At 45.8% G+C, this 19436-nt stretch overlaps 1 protein-coding gene across 1 annotated transcript in view; it reads right to left on the bottom strand.

Moving 5' to 3' along the window:
• Positions 1-19436, bottom strand: part of LOC138674460 (lymphocyte cytosolic protein 2-like) — a 652779-nt gene that overhangs the window by 27124 nt on the left and 606219 nt on the right. The window contains exon 13 of the mRNA XM_069762300.1: positions 12240-12270. Within this exon, the coding sequence (XP_069618401.1) occupies positions 12240-12270 (31 nt within the window). The remainder of the gene's footprint in view (positions 1-12239; positions 12271-19436) is intronic.

The following is a 19436-nucleotide window of genomic DNA, read 5'->3' as shown; positions in this document are numbered from 1 at the left end:
TTATATTTTAAGGATCCTTGTATTTTTCTTTTTTGGTTTTTCTCAGTACCATGGGCCATTTCAATGTCCACTCTGGCCAAAGGGAGGTCCCTAGCATTACCATGAATGCACCGCATGCTGACTTTTTTCCCCGGGATCAGTTGGAGCAGAAGGGTGGCCCTCACAAGGGTCACTAGACTCCTAGAGTCTAACAGTGCTGTTACCTCCCACCCGTTCACCTTCACGGGACACGCTTGAGGCTCCTTGCCGAGTGGAAAGTTCACACTGCACACCAGATACGCATAATATAAACATCAGCGTCCTATGCTGCAGTCCATCTGCTCAGGGGTCAGGGGACAACGGGCAGGTATATGACTTGGGCCATGGCACCTCCAGCAAACAATATCACCGGTAGGGACCTTAGGCACCACCTCCCCCAACCCTTTGGACCTTGGATGCCCCACCCCCTTTTGGGCCCCCCCCCTCTGTTGGGACCCTCATTATGGAGTGGGCTGCCTTGCCACGGAACCTTCAACCCCCTGGTATCTCTCAACCAGTCCAACCAGTTCATCAGCATTCTGGGGATCACCCTGGGCAACCCAAGTCTGTACAGGCTTCGTCAGGGAGTGCACAAACCTGTCCATCACCACCTGTTCTACTATCTGCACAGGCATAGAGGACTCTGGCTGCAGACACTTCTGGATCAGGTATAAAAAGACAAATGTTTGGGAGTGCAGTGGTTTGTCCGGTGATACGCCCAACGGTGAACCCTCCGCTCCCTGAGAGTCATTGTCACCTATAAGCATGCAAGAATCTCAGTTTTTAGATTGCAATACTCTTTGGCATCCTTCAAAGATAAATCATAATATGCTTTCTGGGGTTATCCTGTCAAGTTTGGCGCCAGTACATCTGCCCACTTCTCTGGCGGGAATTTCTCCCTCTCGGCATCCCTTTCAAACATCATCAAGAAGGCCTCAAGATCAACCCCGGGATTCCTTTTCTGCAAAGCCCGTCTTACCGCCTTCTGGATGTGGCCGTCATCAGCCGGGCTGGATTTGGGGTTGGGCCGCTCGTCCTGCCCTGGATGGCAGTTGCAGAAGCTGCATCTGCCGCAGTTGCTCCTGCTGGTTCTGCTGTAACAACAGCCTATTGGTCTCTTGCTGTTGCTGTTTGTGACAGACTTAACCCAGGACATGATGTCCTTCCTGTTGCAGTCGCATGTCTTTGCTGGGAACGCTGCCAGCATTCTCCACCACTTGTAGGGGTTTTACTCACTCGGGGGCGATGGGAGGAAAACAGGAGGCTTGTTCCTTTCAAAATTCTTGGGGGGTTTATTGCTTCATAAACCCCAGACGCAAAACAGAAAATTAATAGCCTTTAGATCAGGCATATACAACACAAACTGTCCATAGCAGGGCTCTGCTCCATCAGTGTCCAGATCTCAGGCTCAGTTTGGAGCCAAACACACAGGAGGCCTTCTCCCCCCACCCCAGCACACAGACCATGTGCCAAACAGCCTCCTTTATATAGGCTGTAACCACACCCAGAGGTAAGGTATGTGGGTAGCCAGACTCTTAGTGTTTACATTTTCTAAATAAAATACTCCGGGTTACATCACAGAGAGCAGCCATCTCTGTGACACATACCTCCCATCGAGTATGCGGCCATTAGCCTCCTTACAGGGCTTTATAGCACATATTGGGATATGAGAATCAAAAGCACAGAATGCTGGTGCATACATACAAAATAATAGTATTCAAAATATGGAATACAGAAGTTGGTAAAATAAATAAATGTTGCATAAAAACAACACATGCAAAGGAGGCTACCGCAAATTAAATGTATCACATATAATAGCCTGGCGGTTGGATAATAATCATAGTAGCATGCCAAGAAAAACCTTTTAAAGGTGGAGTGCTAAATCACTAGAAAGATAATGCAATATACAGTATTATTAAAAGTGGAAATGCATAATATATTAAAACATATAGCCAGCTTGAAAGCACTGTGAATAAAGCTTTCATAGGAATTCATATAAGGGCTCTGAAATACATTTCGCTGATACCTGGATTGGTGAGCTGCTCAGGTAGGAGAAACCTCGATGCTCAATTCGCAATAGTTTCTTCCTTGGGGGGTGGAAGGCATATGGTGCCTACGTTGAACCCGGTTCATCATACTTAGTGCCTGGCATCCATTTTTTTTACCTAATTGGTCAACCAGTGTTACAGTGACCATTAAATGGTGCTGCTACCAATGATCAGGGTGTCGCTCTTTTGATAAACCCAATCATATACTGTATATACAGGTACCACGGTCTCTGTAGTAAATGGCACGGAGAGGACGCTACTCTCTAATTGTATCTTGAATGTTGCATCCATTTCTGCACACATGCACATTGCACTTTGTGATACATATTGCTTGTATTTTTTTAAAATAGTTTAATAAAGGTTATTTTTTAGATCCCAATTTGCTTAGCTACCCTGTCTGTTGAAATCTATAGGCATTAACCAGGGGTGTAATGATAACAGTTGCAGATTGGGCCTGTAAAGTCAGAATAGGCCTGCCGATGCCTTTGCCATTTTAAGATAAATGTGTGTTGCTCGCGGTAACGTAGCTACCGGGGAGCAGAGGGGTGGTCGCCCGGTCCCCGCACTCTGAGGGGCCCAGCCAGAGCTATGCTTCTGTAACTGTATTGGTGTGCACAGAGCGCCCATACAGTTACACTCTGTGGCAGAGCAAGGAGATACAATCTCCCTGCACTGCCACCCGGTCGTTATGGAGTCCCTGAGCAGGAGGGGGACTGGGTGCTGGCAGTGGACCCCCCTCACCCCCGCCCATCAATGCAAGTTCAACTGTCAGCTAGATGCCTATACAGTTGACCGCATTGATGAGAGTGAGGGCATTACACTCTCTTTCTCATCATACCCTCTCACATCATCTGACGTAACTGACACAGACACTGACAGCGGGAGTGATGACGTCATTACCAGGCTTCCGCACTCTGGAGATCTAAGGGAGCTCAAAGCAGCAAGGAAAAGAGGAGGAGAGGTGAGTATTATATTTTTTATGAGGTGCATTATACAATATAGAATCTGCCTATGAGGGTGCATTATACTATATAGAGCCTGCATATGGGGGTGCATCATACTATATAAAGTCTGCCTATGAAGGGTGCATTGTACTATAGAGTCTACCTATGGGGATTGCGTTATACTATAGAATCATCTGCATAAGGGGGTGCATTATTATATAGTGTCTGCCTTTGGTAGATGCATTATACAATATAGAGTCTGCCTATCAGTGGTGCATTATACTATAGAGCCTGCCTATTGGGGGTGCATTATACAATATAGAGTCTGCCTATGGGGGTGCAATATACTATATAGGGTCTGCCTATGGGGAGTGCATTATACCATATAGAGTCTGCCTATGGGGGGGTGCATTTTACTATATAGAGGACTATCTGGTACATTATACTATATGGAGCCTATCTGGTGGGCCATCATACAGTGTAGGGATTATAGTGAAGGGGTTATCATACAGTGTTGGAGCCATCAAACAGTTAGGGGTCTACTAAGGGGTTGGTATACTGTGTGGGTGGATTTATACTGTGAGGGGGCATTATCTATATATATAATTGCCTAAAAGTTTTTCCGTCTGTCTGTCTGTCTGTCTGTCTTTCTGTCTGTCCTGGAAATCCCGGCTCTCTGATTGGTCGAGGCCGCGCGGCCTCGACCAATCAGCAATGGGCACAGCGACGATGATGTCATAAAGGACGTAGACATCCCGAGTCTGATTGGTCGAGGCCGCCAGGCCTCGACCAATCAGCAACGGGCACAGCGACGATGATGTCATAATGGTTGCCATGGCGACGATGATGTCATAAAGGTTGCCTCGACCAAACAGCGACGGGCACAGTCTGCCGCGAATTCTGGAATCATCATTGTCCATATACTACGGGGACATGCATATTCTAGAATACCCGATGCGTTAGACTCGGGCCACAATCTAGTACTGCATATAAGAGGGCATTAAATTGTGTATAGGAAAGCTGTACAGGGGAGAGACTCCGGATATTATTAAATGTAAAGTGGACACTTATGGTTATAGGGGAACTCTGGTTACTGTGACTGTCAAAGGGGCACACAGAGGAAATTATTACTTTATAGGGGGCAATATGTGGGCACTGTGTTCTAGGACACTTTCTCAGGTCATTGCTACATTCTAGAGGGTTGTTTTACCATCTAAAGCAGGGGTCTCAAACACGCGGCCTGTGGGCCACATGCGGCCCCTGAGACTGTTTCAAGCGTCCCGCAGTCACTGTAGACCCCTTGACGATTCCTGCCCGGTTCAGGGGGCCGCCAACAGCAGAGTTTAATTTCAGCTGAATATGTGTCCTTCGATGCACATTCAATTGAAATGTATAGCCAAGCAGAGACTCTACACAGCAATACCTGTGCCAGCCGCCTGCCAATCAGAGGCCAACATCTGACAAAGGCGTGCCGGTGCAGCAGCATATGATATCACTGTCATGCACCGGCATGCAGATGTCAGCTGCTGGCCTCTGATTGGCCGGCAGCTTGTATTAGTCACAAAGTCTCTATGGGGCAATACATTTCAATTGAATTTGCATCCAAAGGCACACATTCAATTGAAACAAAGTGCTGCTGTGGGCGGCTCCTGTATTGGGCCACAATCGTCAAGGGGTCTACAGTGCCAGCAGCCACATGTAGAGTAAGGATGCGGAAGGAACAAAGGACAGATGAGAAGAATCTTCTTTTTTTTCTTTTTTATGTGTATATTGTAAGACTCATGCTGGTGTGGTAGTTGGAGGCAGGTATATCTCGCCCAGGTGTTTGTCCTATGTGAATTAGGCCACTCAGTATCTTCAGGGTGCTAATGGGTTAATGATTGCAGGAATAAAAGATGACCAGCTGGGGGTTTCCAGCGTCTGCCTGGGGCACACAGATTGCCTGTCTGTGTGAGACAAACGTGAGTGAGAGCTCTGCTCAAGAATTGTGTGATGTTACCTGGGTGGGAGAAGCCCCCCAGTTGTTAAGTTAGCAACGTGTTTGTTTAGTTAGTGCCGGACAGGCTAGGATTTATTTTTATGTTTTGTTTTTCTGTGTTGCTTTCACTTTAATAAATCTGACCTGAGGTTAGCCTACTTGGAAACCTGCTGTACGCCTCAGAAATTCAATGCACGAACCACGTGACCTTTGACCCCAGCAAAGGCGATCCCGGAGTGTTTTGTCACATTGTGGTGGAGAACGCGGGCATACCGTGGCACAGGCGACAGCATGGAAGACGTGGTGAAAGCCTTAGTACAGTCCACTGCCGTACAGCAGCAGGCCACTGCCGCACAGCACGAAGCTAATCGCTTGATGGCCGCACAGCTGAAGGAGTTAGTGGACATGACGGTTGCAGACCGCCAACTTCTCCAACAGGTGGCGCAGCGCCTGGTGAGCATGCCTGACGCTGACCCGGAAGCAGAGTCCAGAAGGATCCATGTGAGTCGATACTGGCAAAAGCTGACTGCAGAAGATGACGTCGAGGCATAGCTGTACCCGTGAATCTTCTCCCATGCCATCTGGAGGTCCCGAGTCCCTAGAGGAGACCCCACAGGAAGATGTTGCTGGGGAGGTTAGTGAATCTAACCTTCAGTACCCCTTCTCCGTCATGGCGGGGGAAACAGAGGAAACTGAGGAACCTCAGCGAGAGGCGGAGGCAGACAGCCATCCGGCACCCTGCCTGCCAGATTTGGGAGTCCAGGTGGATGACTTCCCCAGCGAGCAAATGAAAGATCCTACCCTGACTCCGGCTAGGAAAAATGTAAAAATGATAGATGGGGTACCCGTAGAACCTGACACTAGACTAGCGTACCCGTATATGGTTCTTGAAAATAATTTGCTCTACCAGGTAGAAAAAAAAGGGGAAGACACAGTGCAACGGTTAGTGGTACCCAAACCTTATCGGTGGAAGGTACTGGATTTGGCCCACGGACATATAATGGGGGGACATCTGGGGGTACAGAAAACCACAGAAAGGATATTGCATTGTTTTGTGTGGCCTGGAATACATTATGATGTGCGTAACTATTGTGAGTCCTGTCCAGAGTGTCAAATCGCGGCCCCTAAATCTCAGTTCCGTAGCCCTTTGGTACCCCTTCCTATCATCGGGGTCCCTTTTGAGAGAATTGGGATGGATTTGGTTGGGCCCCTTCCCCGATTCGCACGTGGGCACCAACATATCCTCATCATCGTGGACTATGCCACTCGTTACCCGGAAGCCGTCCCTTTGCATAACACAGCTACCAAGACGATCGCCAAGGAATTGGTACAAGTGTTTAGTCGGGTGGGAATTCCAAAACAGATACTCACCGACCAGGGGACTCTCTTTATGTCGAGGGTAATGAAGGAGCTCTGCAGGCTCTTACAAATAGACCCGTTGCGTATGTCTGTCTATCACCCTCAAACAGATGGCCTGGTTGAGCGCTTCAACAAAACCTTAAAACAGATGCTCCGGAAGGCGATAGACAAAGATGGGAAGAACTGGGATTACTTGTTACCCTATTTGCTGTTTGCCATTAGGGAAGTTCCCCAGTCTTCCACAGGGTTTTCGCCTTTCGAACTGTTGTACGCCCGTCGTCCCCGGGGACTGCTGGACGTCGCAAAAGAAACCTGGGAAGGTCAAGTCACTCCCTTTAAAACGGTGATCGACCATGTAACACAAATGCAGGATCGTATTGCCGCTGTCATGCCCATTGTTAGGGACCATATGTTACAGGCCCAGGGAGCCCAGAGGCAAAGTTATGATAGAGGCGCTAAGGTCCGTACATTTGCACCCGGCGATAGGGTGTTGGTCCTAATCCATACGGTGGATAGTAAATTCCTGGCGAAATGGCCGGGCCCATTTGAGGTCCGAGAAAGAGTTGGTGAAGTGAACTATAAAGTGTACCAGCCAGGTAAGAGAAAACCGGAACAGATTTATCATGTGAATCTGATAAAATCCTGGAAAGACCGCTCTGCCCTAATGGCGGATCTGCCCCGTCCGGTTTGTTCACCTACTGTACCGGAGGTGCAGGTTGCCGAGACTCTCTCACAACGACAAAAATCTGAGGTTAAGCAATTTTTGTTACAGAACTGACAGTTTTTCTCCGAAAAACCTGGCCGGACTAAGTTGGTGAAACATGAGATTGTCACAGAGCCTGGCGTAACTGTTCATGTGAAGCCCTACCAGATTCCGGAAGCCCGCCGTGAAGCTGTCTCCCAGGAAGTGATGGCAATGTTGGACTTAGGAGTCATTGAGGAGTCGCACAGCGCCTGGTCCAGTCCAATTGTGTTGATACCCAAACTGGATGGCTCCATCCGGTTTTGTAATGACTTTAGGAAACTGAATGCAGTTTCTAAATTTGATGCGTACCCTATGCCCCGGGTCGATGAGTTGATCGACCGGCTTGGTAAAGCCCGATACATTACGACCTTGGATTTAACAAAGGGGTACTGGCAGATTCCTCTGGCCGAGGCGGCCAGAGAGAAGACGGCATTTGCTACACCGGAAGGTCTGTTCCAGTATGTCTATATGCCGTTTGGACTTCACGGAGCTCCCGCAACGTTCCAGAGATTGATGGATCGAGCCTTGAGGCCTCACAGACAGTACGCTTCTGCCTACCTGGATGACATCGTAATTTACAGCATGGACTGGGAAACTCATCTCCAGAAGGTACAAGCGGTGATTGATGACCTGCGAGATGCAGGTTTAACGGCAAACCCCAAGAAATGTCACATCGGGCTTGAAGAAGCCCGATACTTGGGCTACGTGATTGGCCGAGGAGTGGTTAAACCCCAGATCGACAAAATACAGGCAATTCAGGGCTGGCCACAACCAGTGAACAAAAAACAAGTACAGGCTTTCCTGGGGATTGCCGGCTATTGTCGCCGGTTCATACCCAATTTTGCAGCCATGGCTACTCCCTTGACGGATCTTACCAAGGGGAAGGGTTCCGTCATGGTAAAATGGACCTCAGCTGCTGAAGAGACCTTCCACAGCCTGAAATGGGCTTTGTGCTCTCAGCCCGTACTAGTGACTCCTGATTTCCGCAGCGAGTTTGTGGTACAAACTGATGCCTCTGATACTGGTGTCGGAGCTGTACTTTCCCAGGTGAGGGACGGAGTCGAACACCCGGTCCTCTATCTCAGTCGGAAACTGAATGTACATGAGCAGAGGTATGCGGTGGTTGAAAAAGAGTGCCTAGCCATTAAATGGGCTCTTGACTCCCTCAAGTATTACCTGGCCGGTAGGAAGTTTAGGCTGGTCACAGACCATGCCCCTCTCAAGTGGATGCACCTCCACAAAGACCGTAATAGTCGGTTAACCCGGTGGTTCCTTGCCCTGCAGGCTTACTCTTTTACAGTGGAGCACCGACCTGGGGTGCAGATTGGGAACGCCGATGCCCTATCCCGAGTGCACTGTTTCAAGAGTGTTCTTGCTCGACCGGAGTGGTCTGAGCAAGGGGGGGAGGGATATGTAAGACTCATGCTGGTGTGGTAGTTGGAGGCAGGTATATCTCGCCCAGGTGTTTGTCCTATGTGAATTAGGCCACTCAGTATCTTCAGGGTGCTAATGGGTTAATGATTGCAGGAATAAAAGATGACCAGCTGGGGGTTTCCAGCGTCTGCCTGGGGCACACAGATTGCCTGTCTGTGTGAGACAAACGTGAGTGAGAGCTCTGCTCAAGGATTGTGTGATGTTAGCTGGGTGGGAAAAGCCCCCCAGTTGTTAAGTTAGCAACGTGTTTGTTTAGTTAGTGCCGGACAGGCTAGGATTTATTTTTATGTTTTGTTTTTCTGTGTTGCTTTCACTTTAATAAATCTGACCTGAGGTCAGCCTACTTGGAAACCTGCTGTACGCCTCAGAAATTCAATGCACAAACCACGTGACCTTTGACCCCAGCAAAGGCGATCCCGGAGTGTTTTTTCATAATATGAAGAATGGCACAATAGAGGACACATCTAAATAAGAGGACATATCTACAATACGGGTACCTGGATGGGGACATAACTATAATATGGGGACCTGGATATTGGGAGGAGACCTGGATATGGGGACAAGACTACAGTATGAGAACCTGGATGGGGACATAACTATAATATGAGAACCTGGATGGGGATATAACTACTATATGGGGACCTGGATGGGGACAAACCTATAATATAGGGACCTGAATTGGGACATAACTACAATATGGGGACCTAGATATGGGGACATGACTACAATATGAAAACCTGGATGGGAATATAACTACAATTTGGGAACGTGGGTGGGCACATAACTACAATATGGGGACATGGGGAAGTGGGCATGGGGACATGAATACACAGTGAGTCCTAGATGGGATATAACTACAGTATGAGGACCTGCATGGGGACATTACTACAATACAGGTCCTTGGATGAGGACATAACTACAATATGGGGACCTGTATATAGGGACATGAATACACTATGAGAACCTATATGGGGACATAACTACAATATGGGGACCTGGATGGCAGCATAACTACTATATGTTGATCTGGATATGGACATAACTGCAATATGAGAACTTGGATGGTTACATAACTAAAATATGGGGACATGACTACAATATAAGAACCTGGATGGGGACATAACTACAATATGGGGACCTAAACGGAGACATATCTAGAATCTGGGGACCTGGATGAGGACATAACTAAAATATGGGGACCTGTAAGAGGACATAACTACAATATGGGGACCTGGATATGGGGATATGGATATGAGGACATGACTACAATATGAGACCCTGGATGGGGATATAACTACAATATGGGGACCTGGATGGGTACATATTTGTAATATGGGGACCTGAATATGGGAACATATGTCTAATATTGGAACCTGGATGGGGACATAACTACAATATGGAGACTTGGATATGGGGACATGACTACACTATGAGACCCTGGATGGGGATATATATATAATATATATATATATATATATATATATATATATATATAATATATATATATATATATATATATATATATATATATATATATATATATACACACAATATGATGAACTGGACTGGGACATAACTACAATATGGGGACATGACTGTAATATGAGAACCCGGATGAGGATATAACTACAATATGGGGACCTGGATAGGGACATAACTACAATATGAGTGCACATTTGTTATCAGCACATCCATAATGACCCAAGCTCTGAAAAATAAAATAAACATGGCAAAAAATGTGTATAGAAAAGAAAATGGTATCACTAAAAATTTCATTTTGCCTTTCAAAGAATGCAGTCCCCCAAATTAAAATGTTTTCTATATGAGGCCTATATAACCAGCCAAGTTTGAGATCTCTGATCTATAGGCACACAGAAGGTGCAGTAATAGGGTCACATACGGCAGCAGTGGCTCAGTATTGTGGTATCAGCAGGATGAGGAGTTTGTGCAGGTTGGTAATAGATGGGGACATTGCTGAAAATATGAAAAGTGAAATGTGTCTGTTGTAATTTCTGCAGCTGAGTCCTGGATGGAAGAAGTTGTGTCGGTCTGGGTCAGATGGAACAGACGTGAAAAGTGAACGATTCCATCAGAAAGAACGTCAGCGGTAAGTCACCATCTGTAACTGTGCAGTGATCTCTTATATGTTCTGTAGGACTGGTATTTACCACTGACCAGATGGCGGTAATATCAATATTGGTCTTTGTATAAAGATTATTTTCAGCAACAGTGCAGTCATCTGCTGAGGCTCTCCAACATCCACTATTAGGGTATGTCACCCACTTGTAATCAAGGTTACCTTGTTAGAAGCCCACTCAGAAGTTTCAAACCCCCCTAAAGTAAAATCCCAGCAACGACTCTGGTTGCTCTCAATCTCCCCCAACGTCAGCTATAAAGGAGGAAAAAGACAATTTTTGCTGAGGGATTGGCAAAACTAAGCATTTATTTTTTAAAATGTGTTTGATGAAAGCGCCAGAATGGGGATATTATTACAGGAAGTGGCCAGGATGGAAGATATTATTAACTAAAGGGCCTATGGAGGGGGACGTTATTACAGGAAAAGGCTAATACATGGGACATTATTACATGATGAGGACAGTATGCTAGACATTGCTATAGGATGGGGCCAGGATGGGAGACATTGCTACACGATGAGGCAAGTACATGGGACATTCCTGAAAGTTGCGACCGAGATGGGGACATTATCACAAGAAGAAGCCAGCATGTAGGACATTGCTACAGGATGGGACCGGACAGAGGATAGTGCTAAAAAAAATCGGGCAAGTATGGAACACATTCCTACAGGAAGGGGCCAGGATGGGTGATATTATTAAATAAAGAGCCTAGGACAGGGGACAATTTTACAGAAAGGGGCCAGGATGGGGGACATTATTATAGCAAAGGATGAAAATACAGGATAGGGCTAGGATGAAGGACTATTACAGGATGTGGGACATTATTACTGGAAGGGTTCAATACGAAAGACATTATTAAAGGATGGGGAAAATTATTACAAAAAGGGTGACATTATCACAGTATAGGTGCCAGGATGTGGGGACATTATTACAGGATAGGTGCCAGGTCGGGGAACATTATCAAAGGTTGGTTGTCAGAACAGAGGACATTATTAGAGTATGGGGGCCAGAATGGGGCATATTATTATAGGATGGGGCCCAGGATGGGAGACATTATTAAAGGATGGTGCAGAGAACATTTAACATTATTGCATGATGGAATTGAGGCAGGGACATTAACAGGATGGGGACCATTATTACAGTACGGATGATATTACTACAGGATGGGGATCATTATTACAGAATTGGAACATTATTACAGGGACCCATACAGCTGACAAATATGCTGGTGTGGGCCCGGTCCAAATTTTACAGAGTCCATAAGACTCTAGTTACGTTCATGGAAATCACTGTACTTGTTCACTCAGTGACCTAATACTCCATCTTCACCGTTACCTCTCTGAAGATGGATTTTACTAGTAATCTTAGCATTAAAGGCACGGGGAATAATAAGATTATTTAATAAAGCCTGTTCTGTAGTATACAAGCAAAAAAAAAATAGATTGAGTGTTTAACTGAATATTTGCCTTCAAATGGAACAAAATGAAAACTGCTAAAAAGAAATAATTTAAATTATACATAGAAAGATATGTTAAACCTACATAAACAAATACATTTAAAAATAAAATGTGTACTCACTGAAAGAACGCCCTCAGCATCTGGAATATGCCTATAAGAAAGTTGAGGAACACATAGGGTTACATCAGCTTAGGTCACAGTTACATGTTATTGGGTCAATTTAACTACTGCCAGACATCTTAAAATGTTTGCCATATCCACATTCAGTTCTTCAATACAAAAAAGTGAAACTCGTATATTAGTGTCATTACAAATAGAGTGATATATTTCAAGTGTTTATTTCTATTAATGTTGATGATTATGACTTTCAGTCAATGAAAACCCAAAAGTCATTATCTCAGTAAATTAGAATACTTTATAACACCAGCTTGAAAAAAAAAGATTTTAACATCCAAAATGTTGGCCTACTGAAATGTATGTTCAGTTAATGCACTCAATACTAGGCCAGGGCTCCTTTTGCATCAATTACTGCATCAATGTGGCATGGCATGGAGGCGATCAGCCTTGGGCACTGCTGAGGTGTTATGGAAGCCCAGTTTGCTTTGTTAGCAGCCTTCAGCTCATCTGCATTGTTGGCTCTGGTGTTTCTCATCTTCCTCTTGACAATAACCCATAGATTCTCTATGGGGTTAAGGTCAGACAAGTTTGCTGGTCAATCAAGCACAGTGATACTCTTGTTTTTAAACCAGGTATTGTTACTTTTGGCAATGTGAATTAATAAAACACACCACTGTAGTCTGGGTACCAGTAATAAAATAGTAATAAAAAAAACTATAGAATTTATATACAAATGTATTATTGGAAGGAACCCAGAAAACACCCAGTGTGCTAGTGATGTAGTGAGACACTACAAAAGATTAAAAAATCAAAAAATCATGCTCTCCACATGGTAAAAAAATCCAGAAATTAATCATGACAGGAAATATATTTGAATAAAATATTATTTTATTGAATACCATAAATAAAAATACAAATACATAATAAAATCAATAATTCCAATATATATGTATATGAATTATTACTACGTGCCCATTGTGACGGGGTGTACGGCAGAGCAAGAAGGGACAACAGGCCGAGGGATGATTCAACAGATTTATTATCAAGAACGCTGGAACAACACATGCAGGTAGATCAACAGAGTCCACAATTAGTCCAACGAAACAGATTCGGGGGCACCTCCCGATAATCCTTGTGCCAGCTAACAAAGCAATAGTCCACACGAGTCCAAGGGATCCCAAAACAATCCCACGAGCGACGAGATATGTCCTCAGCTAAAGTCTCGCCCCATTCGCTTCCGCAGTCACAGATGGACATGGGGTCTTACCTCATCTAAGAATCCCCACTCCTTCTCCTTCAAGGATCAACTCACATCAGATCTCAAAATAAGAATGGATTGTCTGAGCTCCTGGGATCCGCCCATGAAGGGGGTAGGGGTTACACCTTCTATTCAATGGTTGGGTCCATCAGAAGATTCTAGACTGGTGGGCTCCAGGCAGTCTATGTAATATGTACATTTGACTAGCCACCTGCTGTGAGGAAGAATGGCTATTCCTCCACTAGTGATGTTGACAAAGCTTAATTACATTAGAGCTTAGGGCTGCAAGTATTGGGGAAAGGAGACATTGTTGCAGGTGAACTCCCAGCCAAGAAAATACATAAATTACAGCTAATAGAAACCAGAGAAAAGTTACATACATCAAATGGCATATTATTCAAATACAGGACAGGGCAAAAGTACATATCATGACAATCCCTTCCCCTCCCAATTTGTGTATGTACCAGGGACCTCTACAGGTCGCTGGTTAAGTACACACAGGCAGAGCGTAACTTACATGTGGCTTCATGCAGCCACGAATTGGCATCGTAGCTCTCCCACATCATTGCCCAGGAGAACATCTGCAGGCAGACCACCCATCACCCCAACCACACATCGCCTGACCCCAAAACCAAAGTTCAGATCCACAGTGGCTGTGGGAATAGTCCTCCATTGTCCACCAGCCAGTTCAATGACAATCCCAGGTCCTCGATGGATTGCCTCAGGCCGAACCACTCGGGGATCAGCCAGTGTGAGGAAAGCCCCTGAGTCACAAAATCCAATAAGTCTCTGTCCATCCAGCACGACCTCCTGCAAGTGCTTACCTCGATGAGCAGAAGTCGTCATAGCTGCGGGTCGCGCACCATAAACTCCTAGTGGTGCAAGATGGGTGGGTGAGGCACTAGGCCAGTCCTCACGTAGTGGTGACACGTCGTCCTCCATGGCACTTGGGTGTACATAATTAATAATGCGACTGGGTACAGGATTAATCCTCATTTGAACAGCTGGGCAGGAGGCTTGCAGATGCCCCGGCTGTCCACATCGATAACATCTCTGCTGGGTCTCACTCCATCCAAGGCGTCCTCTTAGGCGAGGGGTAAGGGAACCTGGAGGCCGGCTTCCACCTGAAGGTGCTGTAGGGGTTTGAGGACGACTTCTCCATGAGCTGGCTGGGCATGAGGCCTGCAGATGCCCCAGATGCCCACAACCATAACACTTGCGCTCTGCTACTTCCTCTCCTCGTCGTATTCCAGAAAACGCAGTAGAAGCAACTGGAGGCACATTTACACGGGTATCAGCATGAGGTGGTGGCTTAGAGGAACGGGGAACAATGGGGACAGAAGAACAGGGGGCCACCGGTGTTGTGGAGCTGGTAGGCCTTTCTCCATCCTCCAACAGAACCCTCCACTGAGGCTTGATGGTGAGAGCCTCATCAGCTAGAGCTGCAGCTTCCTCCACAGTGGCTGGTCTCCTCTCACGCACCCATTCCCGGATCTCAGCAGGGCATTTGAAGTAAAACTGCTCTTTTAGGATAACCTGGAGGAAGGTCTCCCAGGTTAAGGCCTCATCTGCCTCCAGCCAGCGATGACATATCTGTTTGAGTCTGTGGGCATACATCTTGAAAGACACTTCCTCATCACAGGCTAAAGTACGGAACTGAGTCCAGTAAGTGTCTGGGGTAACAGCATAATGTTCTAGAATAGTCCGTTTAATCTCCGCATACTCACAGTTCCCCTGAGGGTCCATAGCTCTATAGGCTGCGGCAGCTCCACCCTCTAAGAGCCCCACCAGATGTCGGACTCGGTCCCTTTCCGGGACTTCCATTAATCGACACTGATGCTCAAAGTCCTGCAAGAAGCCCTCAATGTCGCCTGCAGCCTCATTAAAGGGCTTGAAGTCTTTGCGGGACACTCTGGGGAGTTCCCTCATGGAGGGTGCTGGGGTTAGAGTCTGTCTGGAGCTTCTAGCTGCTTCCAAAGCGATCTGCCTCTCCAGCAATGCCATCTCCTGAGCTCTGTCCTCGGCTCTGTGAATGGCCTCCCTCTCCCTCTCGGCTCTGTGAATGGCCTCCCTCTCCCTCTCCTGAGCTCGGTGAATGGCCTCTTTCTTATAGTCTATGGTGGCCTCTTCTCCCAGCAATGCCAACTCCTCCTCGTACCACACAACCCACTGATTTTTTTGGGTATTTACCTCCGGCTGCCTTCTTTCCTCCATTTGCTGTGAGGATCCTTCCTCAGCGTCATCTTGCAGGCGAACTCCTTCCAAAGCCTCAATAAGCTGCTCCTTGGAGAGTCCTTTAAAACGGACTCCTACTTCCCGGGCCTTTGATTGTAGGCTCCCCAAACTCCAGTTCTTGTACTCTGTGGTGCTGGTTCTCGATGTTGATGGGCCGTTGTCCTCCATTCCTTCTGCTCAGATCTCACTGCTTGCCACCAGTTTGTGATGGGGTGTACGGCAGAGCAAGAAGGGACAACAGGCCGAGGGATGATTCAACAGATTTATTATCAAGAACGCTGGAACAACACATGCAGGTAGATCAACAGAGTCCACAATTAGTTCAACGAAACAGATTCGGGGGAACCTCCCGATAATCCTTGTGCCAGCTAACAAAGCAATAGTCCACACGAGTCCAAGGGATCCCAAAACAATCCCACGAGCGACGAGATATGTCCTCAGCTCAAGTCTCGCCACATTCACTTCCGCAGTCACAGCTGGACATGGGGTCTTGCCTCAGCTAAGAATCCCCACTCCTTCTCCTTCAAGGATCAACTCACATCAGATCTCAAAATAAGAGTGGATTGTCTGAGCTCCTGGGATCCGCCCATGAAGGGGGTAGGGGTTACACCTTCTATTCAATGGTTGGGTCCACCAGAAGATTCTAGACTGGTGGGCTCCAGGCAGTCTATGTAATATGTACATTTGACTAGCCACCTGCTGTGAGGAAGAATGGCTATTCCTCCACTAGTGATGTTGACAAAGCTTAATTACATTAGAGCTTAGGGCTGCAAGTATTGGGGGAAGGAGACATTGTTACAGGTGAACTCCCAGCCAAGAAAATACATAAATTACAGCTAATAGAAACCAGAGAACAGTTACATACATCAAATGGCATATTATTCAAATACAGGACAGGGCAAAAGTACATATCATGACACCCATATCTGACTGGCTGGTATAGCTTATTAGTCACTGTTTTAGCACACTAAAAAGACTAGAAACAATATATAAAAAATATAACTATAAGAAATCTCAAAAAAAAAAAAAAAAAAAATTTAAAATAGGGAGTTTATGTAAAAAAGTGCCGCAATGTGTATATAAAGTGACGAATATGGGTGCAATGTATTGCATAGAGAGCTAAAGTGCAGCAAAAATAGTGCAAGTGCAAGGAAGGTAGGTAATATAAGGATACACTTCAATCAATTTGTACATAGTAACATAGTAACATAGTAACATAGTTAGTAAGGCCGAAAAAAGACATTTGTCCATCCAGTTCAGCCTATATTCCATCATAATAAATACCCAGATCTACGTCCTTCTACAGAACCTAATAATTGTATGATACAATATTGTTCTGCTCCAGGAAGACATCCAGGCCTCTCTTGAACCCCTCGACTGAGTTCGCCATCACCACCTCCTCAGGCAAGCAATTCCAGATTCTCACTGCCCCAACAGTAAAGAATCCTCTTCTATGTTGGTGGAAAAACCTTCTCTCCTCCAGACGCAAAGAATGCCCCCTTGTGCCCGTCACCTTCCTTGGTATAAACAGATCCTCAGCGAGATATTTGTATTGTCCCCTTATATACTTATACATGGTTATTAGATCGCCCCTCAGTCGTCTTTTTTCTAGACTAAATAATCCTAATTTCGCTAATCTATCTGGGTATTGTAGTTCTCCCATCCCCTTTATTAATTTTGTTGCCCTCCTTTGTACTCTCTCTAGTTCCATTATATCCTTCCTGAGCACCGGTGCCCAAAACTGGACACAGTACTCCATGTGCGGTCTAACTAGGGATTTGTACAGAGGCAGTATAATGCTCTCATCATGTGTATCCAGACCTCTTTTAATGCACCCCATGATCCTGTTTGCCTTGGCAGCTGCTGCCTGGCACTGGCTGCTCCAGGTAAGTTTATCATTAACTAGGATCCCCAAGTCCTTCTCCCTGTCAGATTTACCCAGTGGTTTCCCGTTCAGTGTGTAATGGTGATATTGATTCCCTCTTCCCATGTGTATAACCTTACATTTATCATTGTTAAACCTCAAATGCCACCTTTCAGCCCAAGTTTCCAACTTATCCAGATCCATCTGTAGCAGAATACTATCTTCTCTTGTATTAACTGCTTTACATAGTTTTGTATCATCTGCAAATATCGATATTTTACTGTGTAAACCTTCTACCAGATCATTAATGAATATGTTGAAGAGAACAGGTCCCAATACTGACCCCTGCGGTACCCCACTGGTCACAGCGACCCAGTTAGAGACTATACCTTTAATAACCACCCTCTGCTTTCTATCACTAAGCCAGTTACTAACCCATTTACACACATTTCCCACATACACCACTATGGGAAGCCAGGGCAGTCTGGGGCACCCCGACGCGCGTTTCGGACGCACTGTTCCTTCGTCAGGCGCTGGGGACGATAATGACTGCAGAGGAGGCGGCGCCTGGCGCACGGAGCGGCCGAGGGATGGCTGGGAGGCGTTTGTGTTCGGGGGGAAAAGACTTGCTCCCCCGGACAGACTACAGGTATGAGGGGCAAATTATGAAAACAAATATTTCAGCATTGGAAGGGACCCCAACTAAAAGAGCCACCTTGACATAATGCAGCATTAGTGCTGCACAAGGTGGCTCTTTTAGTTAAAAATGCCTGAGGGGGTGACAGTTTCCCTTTAAGACAATTGAGTGCAACCATTTCCTCATGTACAGGCATTGCAGGACCTAGGTATCCATGGTTATGACCAATAAGTTGGTTAGCTAGTTGCCAATGGTCGTAAGTATGGATATCTAAGGTCCTGCAATACCCGTAGATGGGGAAAGAGACACAGCAAATCAGAAAAACTAGACTACATTTCAAATTTGAGGTATTTGCTAATATTATTATTACACCTACTACATATCGAGATAGGATCTTTTAGATAGGAATATCTCTTTAAGGCCCGAGTCACACTACAGCGAGATACGGCCGAGTCTCGCAAGTTAAAAACAAGCTCTGGCACCGGCACTCCAGAGCGGAGCGTGCGGCTCCATGTATTGCTGTGCGGCCGCACGCTCTGCTCTGGAGTGCCGATGCCAGAGCTTGGTTTTAATCCGCGAGACTCGGCCGTATCTCGCTGTGTGTGATCCCGTCCTAACACTTGTGGGCCAAGAGGGCATCATTCCTTTTGTCCATCAGCACGCCATTCAAGTGATGTCATAACAGCTGGAGGTTTCTTGATGACCCACATGCCAGTTCATAGGAGATTGTAATTTCTGCTCTGCCTAGCAGTAATGAAGCACTGCTCTGTATAGCACAAGTGATCAGGAGATAGCAGCTTTTAGTCCCTTAAGGGGACTATTAAATACAGTGAAAAGTAAAATAAAAGTTTCTAAAAATGTGAAAAATATATAAAAAAACAAAAAGTTCAAATCACCCTCCTTTTGCCCCACTGAAAATAAAACAATAAAACAATAAAAAAATAAAAAAAATTGTTATCACTGCATTCCCTAAATGTCCGATTTATCAAAGTATAAGGGTATGTGCTCACATTGCGTATTTGCTTCTGGAATTTTTTGTGCGGATTCTGCATCGCAGGTGCGGATTTGATGCGTTTTTTTATGCGGAATTACTGAGGATTTTGTGCCGATTTCATGCATTTTTACCCCTGCGGATTTCTATATTGGAATGGGTACAAAAACGCTGCAGATCCGCAAAAAAGAAGTGACATGCTCCTTCTTTTAGGC

The sequence above is a fragment of the Ranitomeya imitator genome, chromosome 4, assembly GCF_032444005.1.
Source record: "Ranitomeya imitator isolate aRanImi1 chromosome 4, aRanImi1.pri, whole genome shotgun sequence".
NCBI classification, from domain to species: Eukaryota; Metazoa; Chordata; class Amphibia; order Anura; family Dendrobatidae; genus Ranitomeya; species Ranitomeya imitator.
The sequence above is the reverse complement of the archived record's forward strand: the minus strand, read 5'-3'. Positions and strand labels throughout refer to the sequence as shown.